The sequence below is a fragment of the Uloborus diversus genome, chromosome 10 (assembly GCF_026930045.1).
Source record: "Uloborus diversus isolate 005 chromosome 10, Udiv.v.3.1, whole genome shotgun sequence".
Lineage (NCBI taxonomy): Eukaryota > Metazoa > Arthropoda > Arachnida > Araneae > Uloboridae > Uloborus > Uloborus diversus.
Genome location: NC_072740.1, coordinates 42519458 through 42537937, shown reverse-complemented (window position 1 = coordinate 42537937; position 18480 = coordinate 42519458). Strand labels below are relative to the sequence as shown.

Below are 18480 nucleotides of genomic sequence, written 5' to 3'. Positions count from 1 at the left end.
AAACATCGGATACTGAGAAAGCAATCTTCCTTAAATTTCCTCTACCACACTGTAAAAAAAATTGTGTAATCTTACTCCATAAAATCGGTGGCAGCTTAGCTGCCTCCACTACTCTGGAGTAACTCAACTGATATAATTGGTGTAAAGTTACAGATCGCATGTGGATGATTACACAATGGTAATATAACTACAGCATAACATCTCACTAATTTCTGCGTTAGGTTACAGCAGAATGTTCTGTATGCTTACAGAGAACCAGCTTGGAAGGTTTAGCAAAAATTAAGCTTTTGTCTGACTTTCTTGAACCATTTATCAAGTTCATGCTTTTTAACGAGCAATATACAACAATTATTTATTATTTTTATCACAAACAAGACATTTTTTTGCACTAAGAGGGGAAATGACCCGAGCGGGGCCCGAACCCTCAATGCGATTCTCAGACGCAAGAGATTTTACCACTCGGCCATCAAGGACGGGTTTCGTTTCGCTAGTAAGGGTTTACCTGCTCTGCGCCCGATTCTGATCTTGATGCATGAGCGTTGAACTCTACTGAAACCATAGTACAAGGTTCCTCCAACAATTAGAGTTTTTTTAAACTATGATGCTACACACTTCAGAATTCATTTAACATTATAACAATTAATACTGGTAACCTTACATTTTTTTTTTTTTAGAGTGCAGATGCAGTCCTACAAGAAAAAAAATCTAGAACTAAAGTTTTGGATTGGACTGGGAATAATCTCGTATTTAAACTCTTCGGCAAATAATGGAAACGAAATTGTTGCTAAGAGACTGTCTACTAAGATAAAACTGCAGAAAAGCAGCATATCTGCAGAATTATCAGGCTCTGGTTACATGAAATTATTCAGGAGTTCATTTAGAAGTGGATATCATCGTTGCTGGACCAATTCAAAACTCTCCTCGCAGCTCGTGAATCATCTACTAAATACTGAAGTGTTTCTCATGAGTGAATACACTAGTAACTGTATGAAAATTGATTGCAGCTATTTAGAACTAACTTTTACTGCAGAATTTGCGTATTTAATTCATCACTCCACGTTTTCTTAAATATTGCATTTTTTACCTACTTTTATTTTTCAAAGTAATTAAGAGTAATAAATTTATGAAATCCAAGAAAATCTAAATGGGATTAATGCTACAACTGTATTTTATCGAAAAAATACCAATATTAGATAGAACATACACATTAAAAACACAAGTTGCACATTTTTCAACTTTTTAGCAAGTGCATTGAAATTAATGAGCGGTAGTGTATATCTTATGTGTGTATGTTTAATAAAAGTTTTTTTTTTTTTTTTTTTTTTTTTTTTGATATTTCTAAAACGTATTCAAAGGTCTTAAAATTTTCGATTAGAGAACTTGTTTTTTTAGTTCATTTTGTTATAATGTATAACCTTATTAATTCTCCTTTTTGTTTATTTTTGGGTTTTTACTGGTGATGCATAACAAATAAATTGCTTAAACAACATGGGGTATTATTTTACCTAAGGCAGATACTTAAGGACTGGTATAGTGCGGCTCTGGTTTTAGAGCTCAACAGCAATGTTTACCTTTTTTCGGGTAATAGGGAAGGGTAACTGCCGCTGAAATGAGTTGGGTTAACTTTTTAGCAGTTTTGCAAAATTATTCCACTTAAATCAGCTTCAATAACAAATGATTTTTTTACTGAACTCCTCAAAAAGAGGTGCATATTCAGAAGGCTATACTCAACTAACCAAAACTACATTATATTCCTACTTCGCTGATATCTTCTACACAAAATTTAGAGATACAGCGAAACCTTCGAGCGCCCGAAGTATTTTTGATTTTATAGCTAAGCGGCATAGTGGGTAATAGACATTTGAAAATATTTATTTTTCTTTCCTCTTTCTGCTCAAAGTATTAAAGCATTTTTTCGACGTTTAACTGATTACTACCACACAGGTGCACTTATATTTTCATATCTACTAATTCCAATTCCACAATACTATTCTCAATATTTAATAAAGTAGTAAATTTTGATTAAACTAGGTTTTAATTAATTTTTTGGAAGTTACTCTGAATGTTTTTTTTTTAATTTCAAATCGTATTGACTGGTCAAAGTATGTCCAATGATAACTCAGAACAGCTTAAACGTCAACATAGAACATAGAAATTAACATATTTATCAAATCATAAAGTAAATGTTTTAAATCTAATATTTTTCACTTTTCTCACCGGAAATCCACTTCAATAGATTAATTACAGAAACCATGTAAATTATGTTCAGTTGCGAAAGCAATGAACATAATGAGTGAAAATATTTTTCACATAAAGCGAAACCCGTAAATATAGTGGTTTATCTTAGCTTAATAGTAACATCTTTATTCATCTTAAAAAGTTGTGTATTTAGCCGTGTAGCATTACAGTTAAATAAAACGACATTATAAATAAAAACTCAAGATATTAATATATTCGATACAGATAGTCAATATTTGGTTTTTAGTAACAGTTTAATGCAGATTTAGCTGTAAAAATATTTATTTTAACTGACAGAAGTCAGATGTCATGCGAGTAAACTATTAAATAAATAAATCTAAATGACATTTCAGTAAAATGATGTTCGATAGCCTTCTTTAAAGTGTAACGTAAATGTCAGCTTGTGAAATTTCAAAGACCACTATCCCATTTTAGATGCTCTGACACAAAGTTAAAAAAAATATATATATGAAGTATTTCTATAAAGTATTCATTAGTTTTAAATTAGTTGCTCGGTTCTTCATTTTGAAATTTGTCATTCATTACATAAATAAAGAGGATATATCAAATATAACTCAAGGGCATGAATGGCGCGTCTAATAAACTTTGAACAAGTGACACATTAACTAAATGCTGTAAAATAGCCTTCGTTCATCTTAAGTGCCAACTTCTATAAATTGCCAGAAAGAGAAAATATCATCTCCAGAATTTTTCTTCAATGTTTCATTCCTTGTGCCACTAAAAGGAATTCTTATTAAGCCGTTTCTTATAAGAAAAATGTTTTTTTTTTAGCTTTTGCAACCCTTTTATTTCAATCTTCGCTATAATTGAAAAAAAAAATTAAGAACATAAGAGGCAAATAACAAAAACTCTTAAATTCTTGCAAAGAAATTAAGGCAAATATAATAGATTTTAGATGGACAATTTCTATGAAAACAAACCTTTCATTTAGAAAGCGTTTTTTTATTTAAAGCCCTTTTGAATCAACAATTTTACATGCGTATTTTTTGTATTACATTTTTCTTCATATTGCATAATGTAAGTACAATTGAGTACATTCCATTATGGTTTAAAACACTTATCATTAATGATTCAGTGCCTGAAATTGGATAAATTTTGAAATGAAGGTATCCATCTAGTAGGATATCAAATGTAAATATTAATTTAAAGTAAGAAATTATGTGTTGGCTACTAACTGTTATTACAGCCATTGGTAAATATCACTTAGTTCTGTTTCGCAATTTACTTCGTTGACTGAAATTTATTTTATATACATGTAACTCAATAGTTTGACACATTTTGCATCAACGAATTTCTTATGCAAAAAGGTTATATGAGATTGATTAATACAGCCGTTGGAAGGTAAAACACAGTATCAGCAAATGTTTCCTTTTTTTACATTTTTATCATTTATTGTACTAGCATTATTGTACAAGCTGGCTTATTTGTAATCCGCTGAATAAAAAGCACGAGAAAAAACACATATTCAAACATTTCTCTATTGTTAGTATGGAATCCAAAACACGTTTCTTCAACTTTCTCCGAAACTCATTCCTGCAGATACTGCACTTTACTTTCCCACAGCAGACTAGTACTGTATCTTCTCTATATCGTAGATGAATATAATTGATGCAATTATGCTTGCTTCAGGCTGGGTGGAACAGCAGCGAAAACCCCGTCCCTCAAGTTCACAGCTTCTATGCTATGAGCAAGAATAATATACTCAAATAAAGTAGAGTATCAAAGTGTAAGGAATAGAAATTCGAATTTCTTCTGTTCAGAAGAACATGTTTATGTTCGTCTCACATCGGTTGTAACGAGGACTTACCGCACTTACTAAAGTTGACGTAGGATGCATAATAGATAGCATGCATGTCTGTTGGTTAAATGCAGGTGGTTATAAAATAACGTGACTTGATCAGAGCCATCTAGCAAGTAAAATATTGGGCAAAGTAAAGTTTCATGAGTGAACATAGTAGGCCATGGTATTTCGTTTTCTACTAGTAAAATAAATTTTACCAAAAAACGCCACCGGGGGCGGGGGGGAGGGAATTTGATCCTGCAAAAGTGTATTACGGTGAATGTACATAACTTTTATCAACTACAAAGGATTGTTACTTACGGAGGGGGTTTAATAAAACCATCAAATTTCAATTTCGAAAAAAATAGAACCAAAAGTCGCAAAATTCAACGCGGCAGCGAGGATGTATTTTTAACCATATTAATGCAACATGGTGCAGCACTTCACAGTGGACTTAAGATACAGAGTGTGTTGCAGAAAAACTTCTTCGAAAGCAGTCCTTAGACGTGCATTTACTACAGTATGGCCAACGAGGTTGCCCAATCTTTCTCCTTGTGAATTTTGGCGGTGGAAATTTTTTGAGTGTTTAATGGACTTGTTACCGAAATCGCAGCTTTGAAAACTCGAGTAACGTTTCAGGCAGGACAAATTAGTTCGGGTATGAAAAATGTTCACCAGCGCATGTAGTTATTGAAACATCGATGGTACACGCTTAGGGGAAGTACGCCCAAAGCGAGTTCTCTACTTTTGATAGTAAAACAAAATAGTTATGGTTTACATTAGGCAATTTTTTTGCATTCATAATTTTCTGCATTTATCATTGCTTACATTTAAAAGAACAATTTCAGGTTAATACCTGTTTTTTATATAAAAATCATCAAAACTCTTCCGAAAGTCCGCTTTGGCTATGGGGAAGATCCAAAGCGAGTATGCGATCTGGTCAAAGCGGGTAGTCAAACTAAATATAGTAGTTAGTCAAATTAAACAAACTTGGACGGTAACTTAGCTCACAGCTTTGATGAACAATGCTATCCAAATAAGTGAACCCACTCTCAATGGTAGATAGTTGAATTTTCCTGCAGTTGTTTGTGGCTCAGTTACCATCAGCCCAAAGCGGGTAGGTCTTTGCATTTGTGTCAATTAGACTTGGCGTCATGTAGTCAAATGTAGAGGGGGACAATGTCGTTATTTTTAATGATCGGTTCATCAGAGGATCGTTCATTCTTTTGATCTGTTCGTTCAACTCGTTCGGTTGAACGACTTCGTTCATTTAAAAAAGTTTCAGGTGAACTCTCTGCACGACATACTCACGCACATTCGAAGTGTTTCATTTGATCAGTAATACTCTTTGAGGGAAAAATAACAAAAATCTAAAAGTTAGAAAATGAGCTTATAAAAAATGAATAATAAAAACTCTAATCACAGCTTTAGATGTATAAAGAAATTATAGTTAATTTGTAAGATATTTCTCAGTTGCTGATTTTTACGGTATGTTTTCCATTCCAAAAACCGCAGGTTTCCTTTCAGCATATCCAAAAATTACATTATTAAAATTTTCCAGCTACAGCACTTTTTATATAAGTATAGTATTACCAATAGACCATGTATAACGAAAAAACAGTAACAACAAATGTATCAGTATCTCAGCCGGAGTACCGAGAACTTAATTAAAAAAAAAAAAGACTCACCAAAAATGATCGAGAGCTTCAAAATTAGTCCACAGTGCCAATGATAACAGAAAAAATGCAACACTTTTTTTAAATGGAGGAAAAAATTAAACAACAATAATCCTTATTCAAAATCTCAGGATACAGAATGTAAAATAAGTGACTTGGAAGTCGCCAAGCAAGCTAAAAATAAAGCAAAATCAATATAGATGGTGGTGGGTAGGGATGTTAAAGAAGACAAAGGATTGCCAGAAAAGTGATAAACAGCCATTCAACCGTCACGTGCGGGACAAAAAGACGCTGAAATTTCATTAACATATTGTCATGTCTCTCAATATTTAATTAAACAGGGTTAAGCAGTTTTTTTAATCTTTACATTTCATACAAAAATACTTCAGACACAGTTATATTTTTCTTAAACAATTTTGATGTTTAAAATTTAATTTATTTGCATGCGTCACGTGCGGGACATCCAAAGTCAACCTCTTGTCACTTGCTTATGAGTTAGTTAACAACTTTGCTCTATTAATAGATTAATGTTAAAATAAATTGTATATTTTGAAAGCCAAGGTTCCAATGTAAGGAAAACATATCTCATTTGTTGAGAAACAATAGTTTAAACCATTGAAAAAAAATGCATTGGGCCATTCCGCGAAAAAGTAGTCACTTTGTTCCGCACGTGACGGTATTTCATTAAAATGTAATTACTTAAAAAAATTATGACGAAATCTTTTGCTTAATGAATCACACATTCAGTCTGTTAAGCAATAAAATTTTTATCATCATTCCCCTTTAAAATGAATATGTTTACTCAAATATATGAGGCGTCACATGCGGTACAAAATTACCGTTTTCTTTGGAAAGGCGTTAAATGGTATTTATTTTTTTAAATTTTAGAAACAGAAAGCGTGAGAAGGATTTTAGCAGGTGCGTGGGACAAAAAGTGGAATGTTCAAACATTTTGTTAGTAGCCCAAACAAGTTACGCAAAGCATTACTAATGGATAAATTGAAAAATTACAAATGAACTACAATGGTTAAATAAAAATGATGAATCAAGCAGAAAATAAAAAGGTTCGAATGAATACACTGTACTGCACTGAGGGGAAAAACGAAAAAAATTTAAAAAAAGAAAAAATGCGATTTTATCACAAATGCATCAATACAATGTTCCAAACTGCTCATCGTTCAAAAGAATGGTCGTTTGTCTTTTAAGTGAACGAACGGATCCGTTCATTTTTAGGATTCGTTCTTTTTGATACGTTCCTTCATGAACGACACATCTCTATTCGAATCTTACACCGCCAGATGTGCTTTCTTTCGCATTAACTGACCACTTAGAAAATATGCTGAACTAATAAGTCATTAGGTAATTTGCACAAATGAAGGCCCACTTTGCCCAAGGACATGAATTCAGTTGATCCGACTATCGAACATTTTTAATGAAAAGAGCAAAAGACTCGATTAGCATCTTATGTTAAAAATGGGTAGGCTAGCGAACTGTGGGTACTCCCCATAGTTTGTCGATACGTGAAGATTCCGGCAGATTATTACTTGTGTTAAAGTGGCGTAAATGCAAAAGCCTACCCGCTTTGGGCTTAATGGGCTTACTTCCTCTACTATGTACTAGTACTAATCTGCTATGTACGAGATTGGCGCGGCAAAGGAGGTGGGGGGCTGTGGGGGGGGGGCCCGCCCCGAAGTCCTTCGCCTTGGTGTGGGGGGGGCCCCGCCCCGAAGTCCTTCGCCTTGGTTTTGTCAACATCGCAAATTTTTATACAGTAATTTTTTCACCTGTCAGAACTGTTTCAATCATAAATCCTTTTTCACAAGGTAATTCCACAGGAAGATAATTTCCAGAAGGTGGCTGCACTAGTACGCTCATGATAATTGGCTGTGTTTCCCCCAATACTTTACTCGTTAGAGGGCTCTGAACACCTCACTTTATTTTAAAACCACCCGGTATAACGTCAATAGTAATGAAATCAGTAAAGTTGTACTGTTAGCCTAGTCATCTTCATCTTATTTTGTCTAAAAATCTTACTTTTTTCATCCTTTTTCAGATAAAATATTTTATGGAGCCCGCTGTGCACGCTTTGCAATATTTAGATGTGATTCAAATGAAGGACTCAACGCATAAATCACACTTTTACCATAATTTACAAGGAACGTTATTTAGTATCCCTAAGGTAAACTCTCTTTTTTAAATAATTTTGTATTACTGCAATATTTTTAACTTGTGAGCATGATACTTTTAAAAACATGATGACCTGTCATTAAATGAGAAGTTGTGTATATGCAGAAGAGTATACACCACAGCTATCTCACTTGAATAATAGTTTAATGTATGTAGCCGACCATGTAAGCTTCATGGCACTCATTTTAACTACTATTTAGTAAAGAACATTGGTCTTGATTTGATTGCATATGCTGCTGCGTGTTTTAAGAAAAAACTGATCTGCTCATAGTGGATTAAAGGATCAAAATTTAATGTTTGCAAGTATAAGACTACTTAGGTCCAATGGGATCTACGGAATACAGTATTGAAAATTTTGATGAAGAAATAATTTGAATCAGAAAAACGAATTCAAAAAAGGACATTATAAATCTTCTAGTAACCACTGAATTTTAAATTTTTTCATCTAACAAAACATAACCTGGGTGCAAATGCTTCAAGATTTCTCACAGCGGTTAATGTGCTTGAAACATTTAATAAAAAGATTTTGTTCACATGAATTTTCAGTTAAGAGCACAAAATAAAAATCTTGGGAAGCAGAAATTTGTTTTGCAAAATATAATATACTGCAGTATATTATATTTTGATAACTATAATGCAATTAAAGAGTTAAATATGATACACGATTTCAAAAATTTATATTTTCGAGAAAGTACTATTACGAATGCAATTCTAAGAATTTCGTACGTTCGTGCAGTTTCCCGATATGTAACCCAAATTTAATTGTCTTAGCCTTAGTGGTAGTTTATTTTATTTTGAGTTAATCAAATATTTATGCTTTACCCGTAAGATATCGCCCTTTTGATTATGCGATAGTAAAAAGGAGTAAATGCTAATGGAACAAAGAACGTGTGCTGAGGTAGAAAGAAGCATTCTTGTTTTTAGATTTCCAAAGTCAATTAAATATTATTTTACCAAGTTTTCAAAGCATTAGAAGAGTTTAATGAATTGAACCATAGCTTTTAGTAGACGACATGTCTTTAAAGAGGATTCATTAAACACTAGGTGAATTCTCATTTTTTTTTAAATTTTATTTATCATATAATTCAAAATTTCCCATTAACTCTGCACCCCGTCCAAGTAACCCATATGAGAGGTAATGGGACAATACAATCTTTGTATGAATGGTTCCACTTTCAAAATATAGTGAGATTTTGGTGCCGTTCTGATTTAATAAATAAATGTTCAATTTATATACACTGCGATGCAAAAGTTTAGACAATGACGTTCTTCAGCTGTAGAATTTAGAATTGCGATAGTAGAAGTACAAAAGTCTGCAAACATATTTAAAAACTCTTTTGAAATACTATACCAAAATACAATTGTTTGATATGCTTTAACAATACTGTTTTTGGATAAAAATAGAAATTTGCTTGTTGCAAAAGTTTAGACACTATTACGAGTCTCTGTGAACTTTTTCTCGTATATGCAAATTCAAAAGAGATGACATCACAGACCTCTTGTACTTAAGGTCTGCCAACGATAACACTTGGTAGTCGAGATGCCGCGAGCTGAGCAGATTAAAGCGGATGAGGTAACTAAGATTTGGCAGTTGAAAGCTGAAGGTAAGCTTGTTCCTGAAATTTCGGCTATTACTAATAGATCAAAGAAATCTATTTATCGAGTTTTATCAAGTCACTGCAATTATAAAGCAAAATGCAGATCTGGGAGGCCGCGTGTGACGAATAAACGGGATGATCGTCAGATCCAAAGACTAGCAAGTACCCAACAAATGACTGTTCGTGAAGTTCAAGCTCCTTGGGGCTTTCGGTATCAAAGGATACGATTCGTAGACGAATTTTGGAAACAGGGACAATGGTTCACTGCAAAATAAAAAAGAAACCAGCTCTAAAGCCACATCATAAATCACAACGAATGTTGTGGGCTCGAAATCATATGTCATATGGATCGAATAATATGGATATCAGTAATATTTAGCGACGAAAAAAAGTGGAATCTGGATGGTCCAGATCGCTGGACATCGTACTGGCATGACTTACGGAAGGAACCCAGATGTTTTTTTAGTCGCCGACAAGGTGGTGGCTCTGTGATGGTTTGGGCAGCGTTTTGCTACAATGGACAAGTGTCTTTGACCTTTACCAGTGGTCGCCAAACATCACAGCATTACACTAAGACACTAAAGGATAATCTTCTACCATTTGCTGGGGCACGCAGTGGGAATTTCAGCAAGACAATGCTTCGATTCACACTGCAGGAAACACAAAATCTTGGTTAAATTCAAATAATATAAAAGTTCTCAATTGGCCAGCGTGTATCCCAGATCTCAACCCTATAGAGAATCTTTGGGGCATCATGTGTCACAAAGTTTACAGCAATGGTAGACAATACACTACTGTTTCGGAACTTAAGAGATTATATAAGAGATATAAGTATTGAGGAAGTATGGTACAAAATTTAGCCCCAAACTATGCAAGATTTAGTTTCTTCGATGGAAACTCGTATTTATGAACTAATAAAGAAGAATGGATGCACAAGCAGGTTTTAAAACTGTTTTATTTAATTTTTATTTCGTTTGTGTCTAAACTTTTGAGACAATGTTAATTTCTTGTTACAACGTAAAAACTTGTAAAATGCACAAGTCAACTTTTCATTACTATAAATATTATATAGTATGCATAGCACCTTAGACTAAAGTAGTCTTAGGAAAACTGAATAAATAGATTTCGAAATCTGTGTGAATTTGCTCATTGTCTAAACTTTTGCGTCGCACTGTACTTGTTTTTTAAGAAATAAACTTTTGCATTTTGCCCGAAATGCGGTGGAGAATGAAAGTTTGTCCCTTTAGACTCCGCTCTCCCCGATAACATAAACTTAGCATTTGAAGCGCATTACTTGCATGGAAATATGTGCGTATTTGAAAAAAACACTACGATTGAAAATTGAAATAATAGCTTAATTATTTTAACGTTTTAACACTTCGTACGAAGACAATGAATAAACTGAGAAACAACACTTCACGATTTTTGTTTCAACAGCTAAAACTGTGATAGAAAATACGTAATAACACCGAAAACTACTTTCACAGTCCTGCTATTAATTGATAGTTTTTTTTTTTTTTTTTTTCTCGTTGAACGAATCTCCCTTGGTTCTCGAAACAATGTTCTCCTAGAGGTAATAGAAAGTTTTACACACGTATTGGGATTACGTAGTTGTTTAACTAAATTGTGCTGAAATTGGAAGAAACTGTAATTGCATTTGCTTAGTGTTATTTTGAGTTCGAACGCGCCTATGTAATTATCTTTAGTTTTAATGGCAATTTTCTGAAGCAATTGTAAGTGTTCGTGCAATTCAAACATTATCTGATTGACTGAAAAAGTATACATTTCTAAATAGATATTTTAGGATACTGATGCGCTTTTTACTTAGAAATCTAGACAGGCTAGAAATTTATTCGTTTTTTTTTTCTTCCATTTGGTGAAAATTTTCAGTATCCCCCCCCCCTTATGACTGTTTTATGACTAAAGCTTTTTTTTTTATAATATCCACCTTTAAAAAATCTATTTTATAATAATAATATGTGCTACGTGTTACTGCTAGTGAGAATAAAGCGAAAGTGTAAAGGCGCCTTTCCACAGTAATTCAAATAAAGGCCAGATAAAAAAAATATTTAAAAGATTATATATTAAACTTGCAAACATACTTTATGAGGATAAAACATTGGTGCAGATGCTTTCAAAACTGTGATGCTGTTATTTAACATCGGTGTGTTAGACTTGAACAAAAATGTATCATTAAAAAACTTAATATTTATTCTGTTATGATAAAAGTTTAATCTTTCATTAGTAAGTACTTATGAACTTATTCTCAAACAATCTACAACCAGCAACAAAAATTTACTATATATCTATATTGGTTCAATAACATTAACAAAGTCGGAAATACCCATTCACATTTGTGTCCTATGGTAGTGATACGGCGTTAAACTAGTTTGCTTTTAATATCTTGAAATCCGATGAACGAAGTATCAAACGATCCATTTATTAAAATAAGGGTGAAGAGAGATGGTTTGCTTTTAACGATTTTTGGCGTTGTGCCAGAAAAAGGATTCCGCCCAAGCAGAAATCAACTCGTCCAAAGTCAAATGTTTTGTTATCAGAGCCTCACTACAGTTGATTTCTCCCCTATTAATCGCCTAAATTTGCACTGAAGTCCCTTTTTAATGCTTAAAACTTCCGTTTGTCATCCACGCTCTTTTACTAAAAAATGTTAGGCTTACAAAAGTGTCATTAATTCAAATATGAATGATTGTTCACCCAAATCAAATATGTTGATGGTAAATAACAAGTTAAAGCAAAAAAAGATTCTTACAATACAATTATAAGAATATTACAATTAATATTAGAAGATATATTGCATGTCAAACTAATTAATCCAATTATTAGTAATTTTTTTCTTTCTTAAAACTTTACTCTGTTAAAGTTAGTATTTGTATACTCAAATTATGTACAATAATATTTTTATAGAAATTGAGAATAGAAATAAAACTGCCCTCACTACTATGTGTTCTAATAAGTCTATAAGTTCAGGAACTAATCTCATATGCAAAATTTCTACTTCAAAACAGTCGAATCTTACCTGAAACTAATGCATTCAAATTAGAATCCGATATATCACTAGTTAAAATGCACAATGCATTAGAAATGAATTCATTTTCGAAGGATGGAATGTTTGGATAATTATTATGGCAAACAATTTGAGCTCACGATTCCTGAGAAATAAATCAGAAATATTGGAATTGCTAGCTTTGTTTATCATATGAATCGAAAATATAACAATGGAAACTTCTGCTTCGCAAATGTTCATTTCACTGTGGACTCTAATAAAAAGGAAGATATAAAAGGAAGGTAGACAAATTGATATAAAGTATTTCGAATGCAAGATTTGTTATGAAATTAAGAAGCCATTTTTCGAAAATTTATGATTTCTTCGTATTCGAATAAAATTAATTGGTTGCGTACGTATTTCCTCTGGTTTCCGAAAGGAAAATATCTTCATTGTTTGAGTTTAATGGTTAATTATTATTTAAAACATTGTTATTGTATTCTTAAATGTGAAATTATTTTGAAACTTAAAATGTTGTCATTTATTTGTTCAGCTTGTTATTTCAGAGTTGTGTAATGTAGGGAATTGTGGGGCAAAGTGAAAGTCAACTTACCGTTTGCAAAAGAACAAATTAGATATTTCTTTTGAAAATTACAATACATAAAGATAGAACAATCTATAAGACTTCCATTGAAATATTATTTTTCATTTTTCGTAGTTAATTTGTACCTTCAAAAAAAGTTAAAAGTTGTCCCTTTTTTCAAGGGGCTAACTGAAAAATAAAATCTTTTGTATTTAGTAATTAAGTGAAAAATAAAATAATTTCTATTTAGTAATTAAGTGAAAAATAAAATATTTTCCATTTAGTAGTTAAGTGAAAAATACAATATTTTCCATCTAGTAATTGAAAATATTTTTGATCAATTGAATGAGTAAGTGAAATAATAAATGAACGGATATTGAAGCAAAAAACGAATAACTAAGTAAACTAATTAATGTATGAGTGGATAAAAGTGAATGAATAAGAAAATAAGTGAATGATTGAATAAATATGTAAATTATAAAGTAATGTAAGGTAATTAATAAATGAATGCGTAATTGATTTCAAAAATGATTCAATAAGTAAACGATATGGACTATTTCGCATTGCCGCGCACGTACTCGACAAATTGGTCAAAGCATTTTAAATAAAAATAGGGGAGATCGGATCAAATTGATACAGGATTAAGTTGATACAAGTAATTTATTTTTGGAGTACGTCTGCACCCAGAATTCAGCATCTTATGGCAGTTTTCTTTTGATTTGTTGTAGTTTCTTTAATTCTAGTTCTTAAAACAATTTAATTGCAGGGCATGATTGCAGAACTCTTTAGCTATCGTAAGTTTTCTTTGTTTGTATCTATTTGGAAAAAAAAATTTCGAAAGGCTTTCAAAGTGCCAGGGTTTGGGGTACAATGGGACATAGATAAATGCACAATAAGATTCACTTACTTTCTGACAATATTTATTATTACTAAATTAAGATTGAGATTACAGTACACAGAAATTATTTAAGCTGTTCTTAAGTGAAAAGATATTTGAACACGTTACAATAATAAACCACATTTGAAAAATGAAATATTTTCCAAAATCATGTTTGATTTAATGAAAATACCGAAGGAACATTAAAAAAAATATATTAAAGGAAAACAAAATTGGAAGAGTAATGTAATTCTTTATATTATTTTATTATTTTTGTAATTTTTAAATTATCATAATGTTGAATTAAAGATAACAGATTTATTACACGTTTGGACACGAAATTTTTTTAAAAAAATTAATAAAGATTACATTTTATGTGGAACACTTATCAGTATTAATATAATTGTATCAGCAAAATATAGGCTTTTAGAAACTATTTTCGAAATAATGTTTAAATATTATTAAAGCTATTGTTTGTATGATACCTCATTCAAACTAATGACCACAAGTTATTTAATGCCAAATCCAGGTGTTGAAAAATGTATTTACATTATATTTTCTTAAAACATATTAACTTTACAGTGAATTATGTTGACGAGGAAACAGTGAAACGCTGTCCTACTGTACCCCAATCGATATGTCCTACTGTACCTCCAAAAGCAGTATTTTCAAAATGAAATTTAAAACTCAACATTTTTATTTCTAGAAAAAAATTATGACATAATATAATTGAGAAACTTGTAGCTTTAAGTTAATGCATTGATATTCGACATTGAACAATTACTTACAACTAAAATTCAAAAACGAAAACTTACCCGATTTACACGGCCTTATTTCCACAGTGTTGTCACACAAGTTAAATAAATTGTTGATTGTTTTCAGATTTTTAAGAATTTGCATAGTAGGAAAATATTTTCCCCACTGTGTCCCGAGTCTCACTGTACCCAGGTCTCCCCTAGCTGACTTTGGATGACTTGACCTACGCAGTATAAATCTTTTTACATTTTGCTTGAGAGAGTTTTTTTTTTTTTTTTTTTTTCAGTTTTTTAAATAACATAAATGGCGTTGTTCGGCGAAGTTGATATACTTTCTCTAGGTACGTGCAGTAATTTAACTCCCTTTTTTTTTGGGGGGGGGATTAACTTGCAAAACGTATGTTCGAAACTTTATACTATTCCCCAGTGCTTAAAGCTCCACTAAATATAGTGCAAAATTCACATTACATCAATTTTCATGATCAATTACAACATTAGAGTAGGAATTAAAATGAAGGGAGCAAGTCCAATCATTGGCTTAGCAAAAGCTGACTCAAAGACTCCACGTTTACCTTGAAACAAGCGAAATGAACCTGATTACTTCAGATGTTTTGCTTTAAAATCCATCACGTGATTCCGGGTCTTGGTTTCATGAATGAAAATCTTCAGTACCTCCATTTTATCCTTTTTCAATGATTGCAACAGGAAAAGTTAATGCTTAGAAAATAATTAAAAATATATTACACGCAGCACTGAGTTCACTAGTGGTTGAGTTGGGTATTTATTTAACCTTTTTAACGATTGGTTAGAGGTGTGCATAAGTAAAGAGTGTTTTTTTTTTTTTTAGAGGTACAGAACTTTAGGCTCAAATAAAACACAGTTAAATGTTGTTAATTGCCATGAATGTTGCTTTATTCGAAAGATGATTCTTTGCCATTTTTACTTAAATATGACTTCTGGCATATGGCCACCTCGGCTGGCTCGGAGAAAATCCAATTCGAAAGTCCAATTTTCTCACTTTGTGCAGCAATAGAGGCCATATGTCAGTAATAAGGTGGCGAATGTTCCCTTCCAAGACGTCAATCGTCTGTGGCTTATCGGTGCAGACCAGAGACTCCACATAGCCCCACAAAAGTAGTCCAGCGGTGTTAAATCGCATGATCTTGCAGGCCAATTCACGGGTCCATTACGCGAAATTATTCGTTCACCGACCGTTTCTTTCAATAAATCAATTGTGACACGCGCTGTGTGGCATGTTGCACCGCCTTGTTGTCTATTCATGATGAAGTCGCAAACCGAACTGAACGCAAAACAAGTGACAGCTATCAAAATGGCACACATATCAAACAGTGTTGCCAACTTAAAGTTCTATACCTCTAAAAAAAACACACTTTAGCATGCATGTAAACTCAACTATCAATCTCTGGCTTATAGAATGAATTTTAATCTGCCAAAAAAAGTTGTGTTCTGCATTTAAAACATGTATCAAAAGTTTTAAAAGATTAATTTTAAATTCTAGATCAAAGACAGAGAGCTGTAAACGCCTGATGACAAGTCATATTCTAATACAGTAGCTACACAAAAAATTTCAGTGACGATTATCTACAGTCTAACCATCAAACATAAATTTCTTTACGGATCCTTGCCTTTTTTTACCATGTGTTAACTAATTAAATTTTCACAATAGTAAAAGCAAAATTTCAATTTAAAGTACTTAAATCTAAAACGTTTTTGCTCCATTGATTTTAAACTAATTTAGTCGGCAATCTTTTTATTTACAGCAAATAATATGCAAGTAAAAAACTGAAGTTTCGTTATAATTTCTGAAAATCATACAATTTCTTATGTTCAGATTTTATGCAATTAATGATGCGCTTTGTATAACGTTCATTTTTCTGGAGAATATTTTTCATTAATTCTAAGCTGAGCGAATAATTTTCTTTTTCTTTAGAAACTTTGGTTTCAGCATGTTCTGCCCTCATTAAAGACTGAATTGCAGTCTCCAGAAGTCTTAGCAGCTGCATTGCAGCCTTTACTGTTCATGATAGAAGAAAGTACTACAGAAGAATATCAAAATGAAATACTTCCAGTTTTTAGAACCGTGTTCAGCATGCCCAAATCAGTACAGGTAAATCATTTATTTGTATTTCAAAAAAAGAAAAAATCTAGTATTACTATTCTTAGTGTTATTTAAAATATGATTAAAACTTGTAAATGCTTATCAATTTTTGGTTACGAGGTTTATTGAATAAGAGATGCAGAAGATATTATAAAATGCAAACATGATCATTTGATACTAATATCGGTATGAAATATTTACTTCGTAAAAATGTGTTTGAAGAAGCTCCTAATATATAAGAGCTCACAACGTTCGTCTTCATTTCATTTTCACATGGTTCGATCACTGAAAATGCCCCATACTTGTCAGTTATGCCTAAAAAGTCCAGGTCAGACATGTTTCCTTATAACGTGTTATTTATGTGTGATTTCGGTCATTCAATATTGTAATTGCATTTATATTTTAATTTATCGATAAAAAGTCATTCTAGCTTGATTTTTTTTTTCAGGGGGGAAGGGGTGGCAGAACGTTTAACGTGTAATCGCAATTATAACCTTCTTTGTTTGAGCTATTTCAAATATCCTTTAAAAGATCGGGTAATAAATTGATTTATACAGTGGCTCCCAAAAGTCTTCGTACACCTACGACTTTCAACGAAATAGGCCCCAATCCATTGGTTAGAATTAATATTTCGGAATAGATATTTAATTATAAGATCTATGATCAATTTTCAACAAAACTACATGAAAAGTTTTAAAACATATTAAAACTTAATTTTTAAAAAATCAAAAACCAAAAAGTGCCGGAAATTTTATCTCACAAAAGTATTCGTACACTTTATAAAATGACTATATATTATTGAATAATCTAACTTTTTATTAAGTTATTAATTAGTAGAATATCATACAGTATTCATAGCACCTTTTAAACGTCTGGGAATAAATTTCATTATTTTTCTTTCTTTTTTCTACGTAATTTCTGAGTAAGTGTTCAACCACACTTTGAGTCTTACTGTTTCTAGCTCTATTTTCGTTTTAAAGCCGTAATTTCGTAATCTAGCCCCCAGATATCTCTAAATACGTTACATTAAGTTCAAATCTGGAGATTGAGGGGGTATTTTCAAAACTTTAGGACAATTTTCGAGGCACTAGACGCAAATGTTGAAAACCGTGTGCTTCTTATCGTTAAAAACAAAGTTGTTTCCAATAACCAAATGTTTGGCTTAGAGTTCAAAATTGGTTTTTAAAATATTTAACGAACAGCATGATTCATTATTTCATCAAAAGATTCCAAACTACCAAGTCCTGATGCTGATATGCACCCTCACACTAAAACATCTCCACCGTTCTGATTAACTGATCCAACTAAGTTCTTAAGATTAAGTTCCTAATTTTTTCTTCTACTTACAATTATACAACAATTTAACCAAAAATGTTAAATTCATTTTTATCTGTAAGTAAGACGTAATTCCAAAACGTTTTGAGCTTATTTATCATTGATTTTGCTACGAAAAGCGTAAGCTTTCTGTTTTACGCACGGCCAAGAAAATTTCTGCGGGAAGAGGCCCCATTTAATACAGATAATCGGAGAACTTGGCGAAAAAATTTAGGTGAAAAAGAAGCGTAAAATTTTTCTTTTAACTTTGTAGAAACTTTTACAGCACTCAAATGTGTATTTTTTTATAATTTTTTTTAACTTTAAA

At 32.0% G+C, this 18480-nt stretch overlaps 1 protein-coding gene across 1 annotated transcript in view; it reads left to right on the top strand.

Moving 5' to 3' along the window:
* Nucleotides 1-18480, top strand: part of LOC129231732 (SCY1-like protein 2) — a 347631-nt gene that overhangs the window by 272432 nt on the left and 56719 nt on the right. The window contains exons 7-8 of the mRNA XM_054866094.1: nt 7769-7894; nt 16671-16847. Of these exons, the coding sequence (XP_054722069.1) occupies nt 7769-7894; nt 16671-16847 (303 nt within the window). The remainder of the gene's footprint in view (nt 1-7768; nt 7895-16670; nt 16848-18480) is intronic.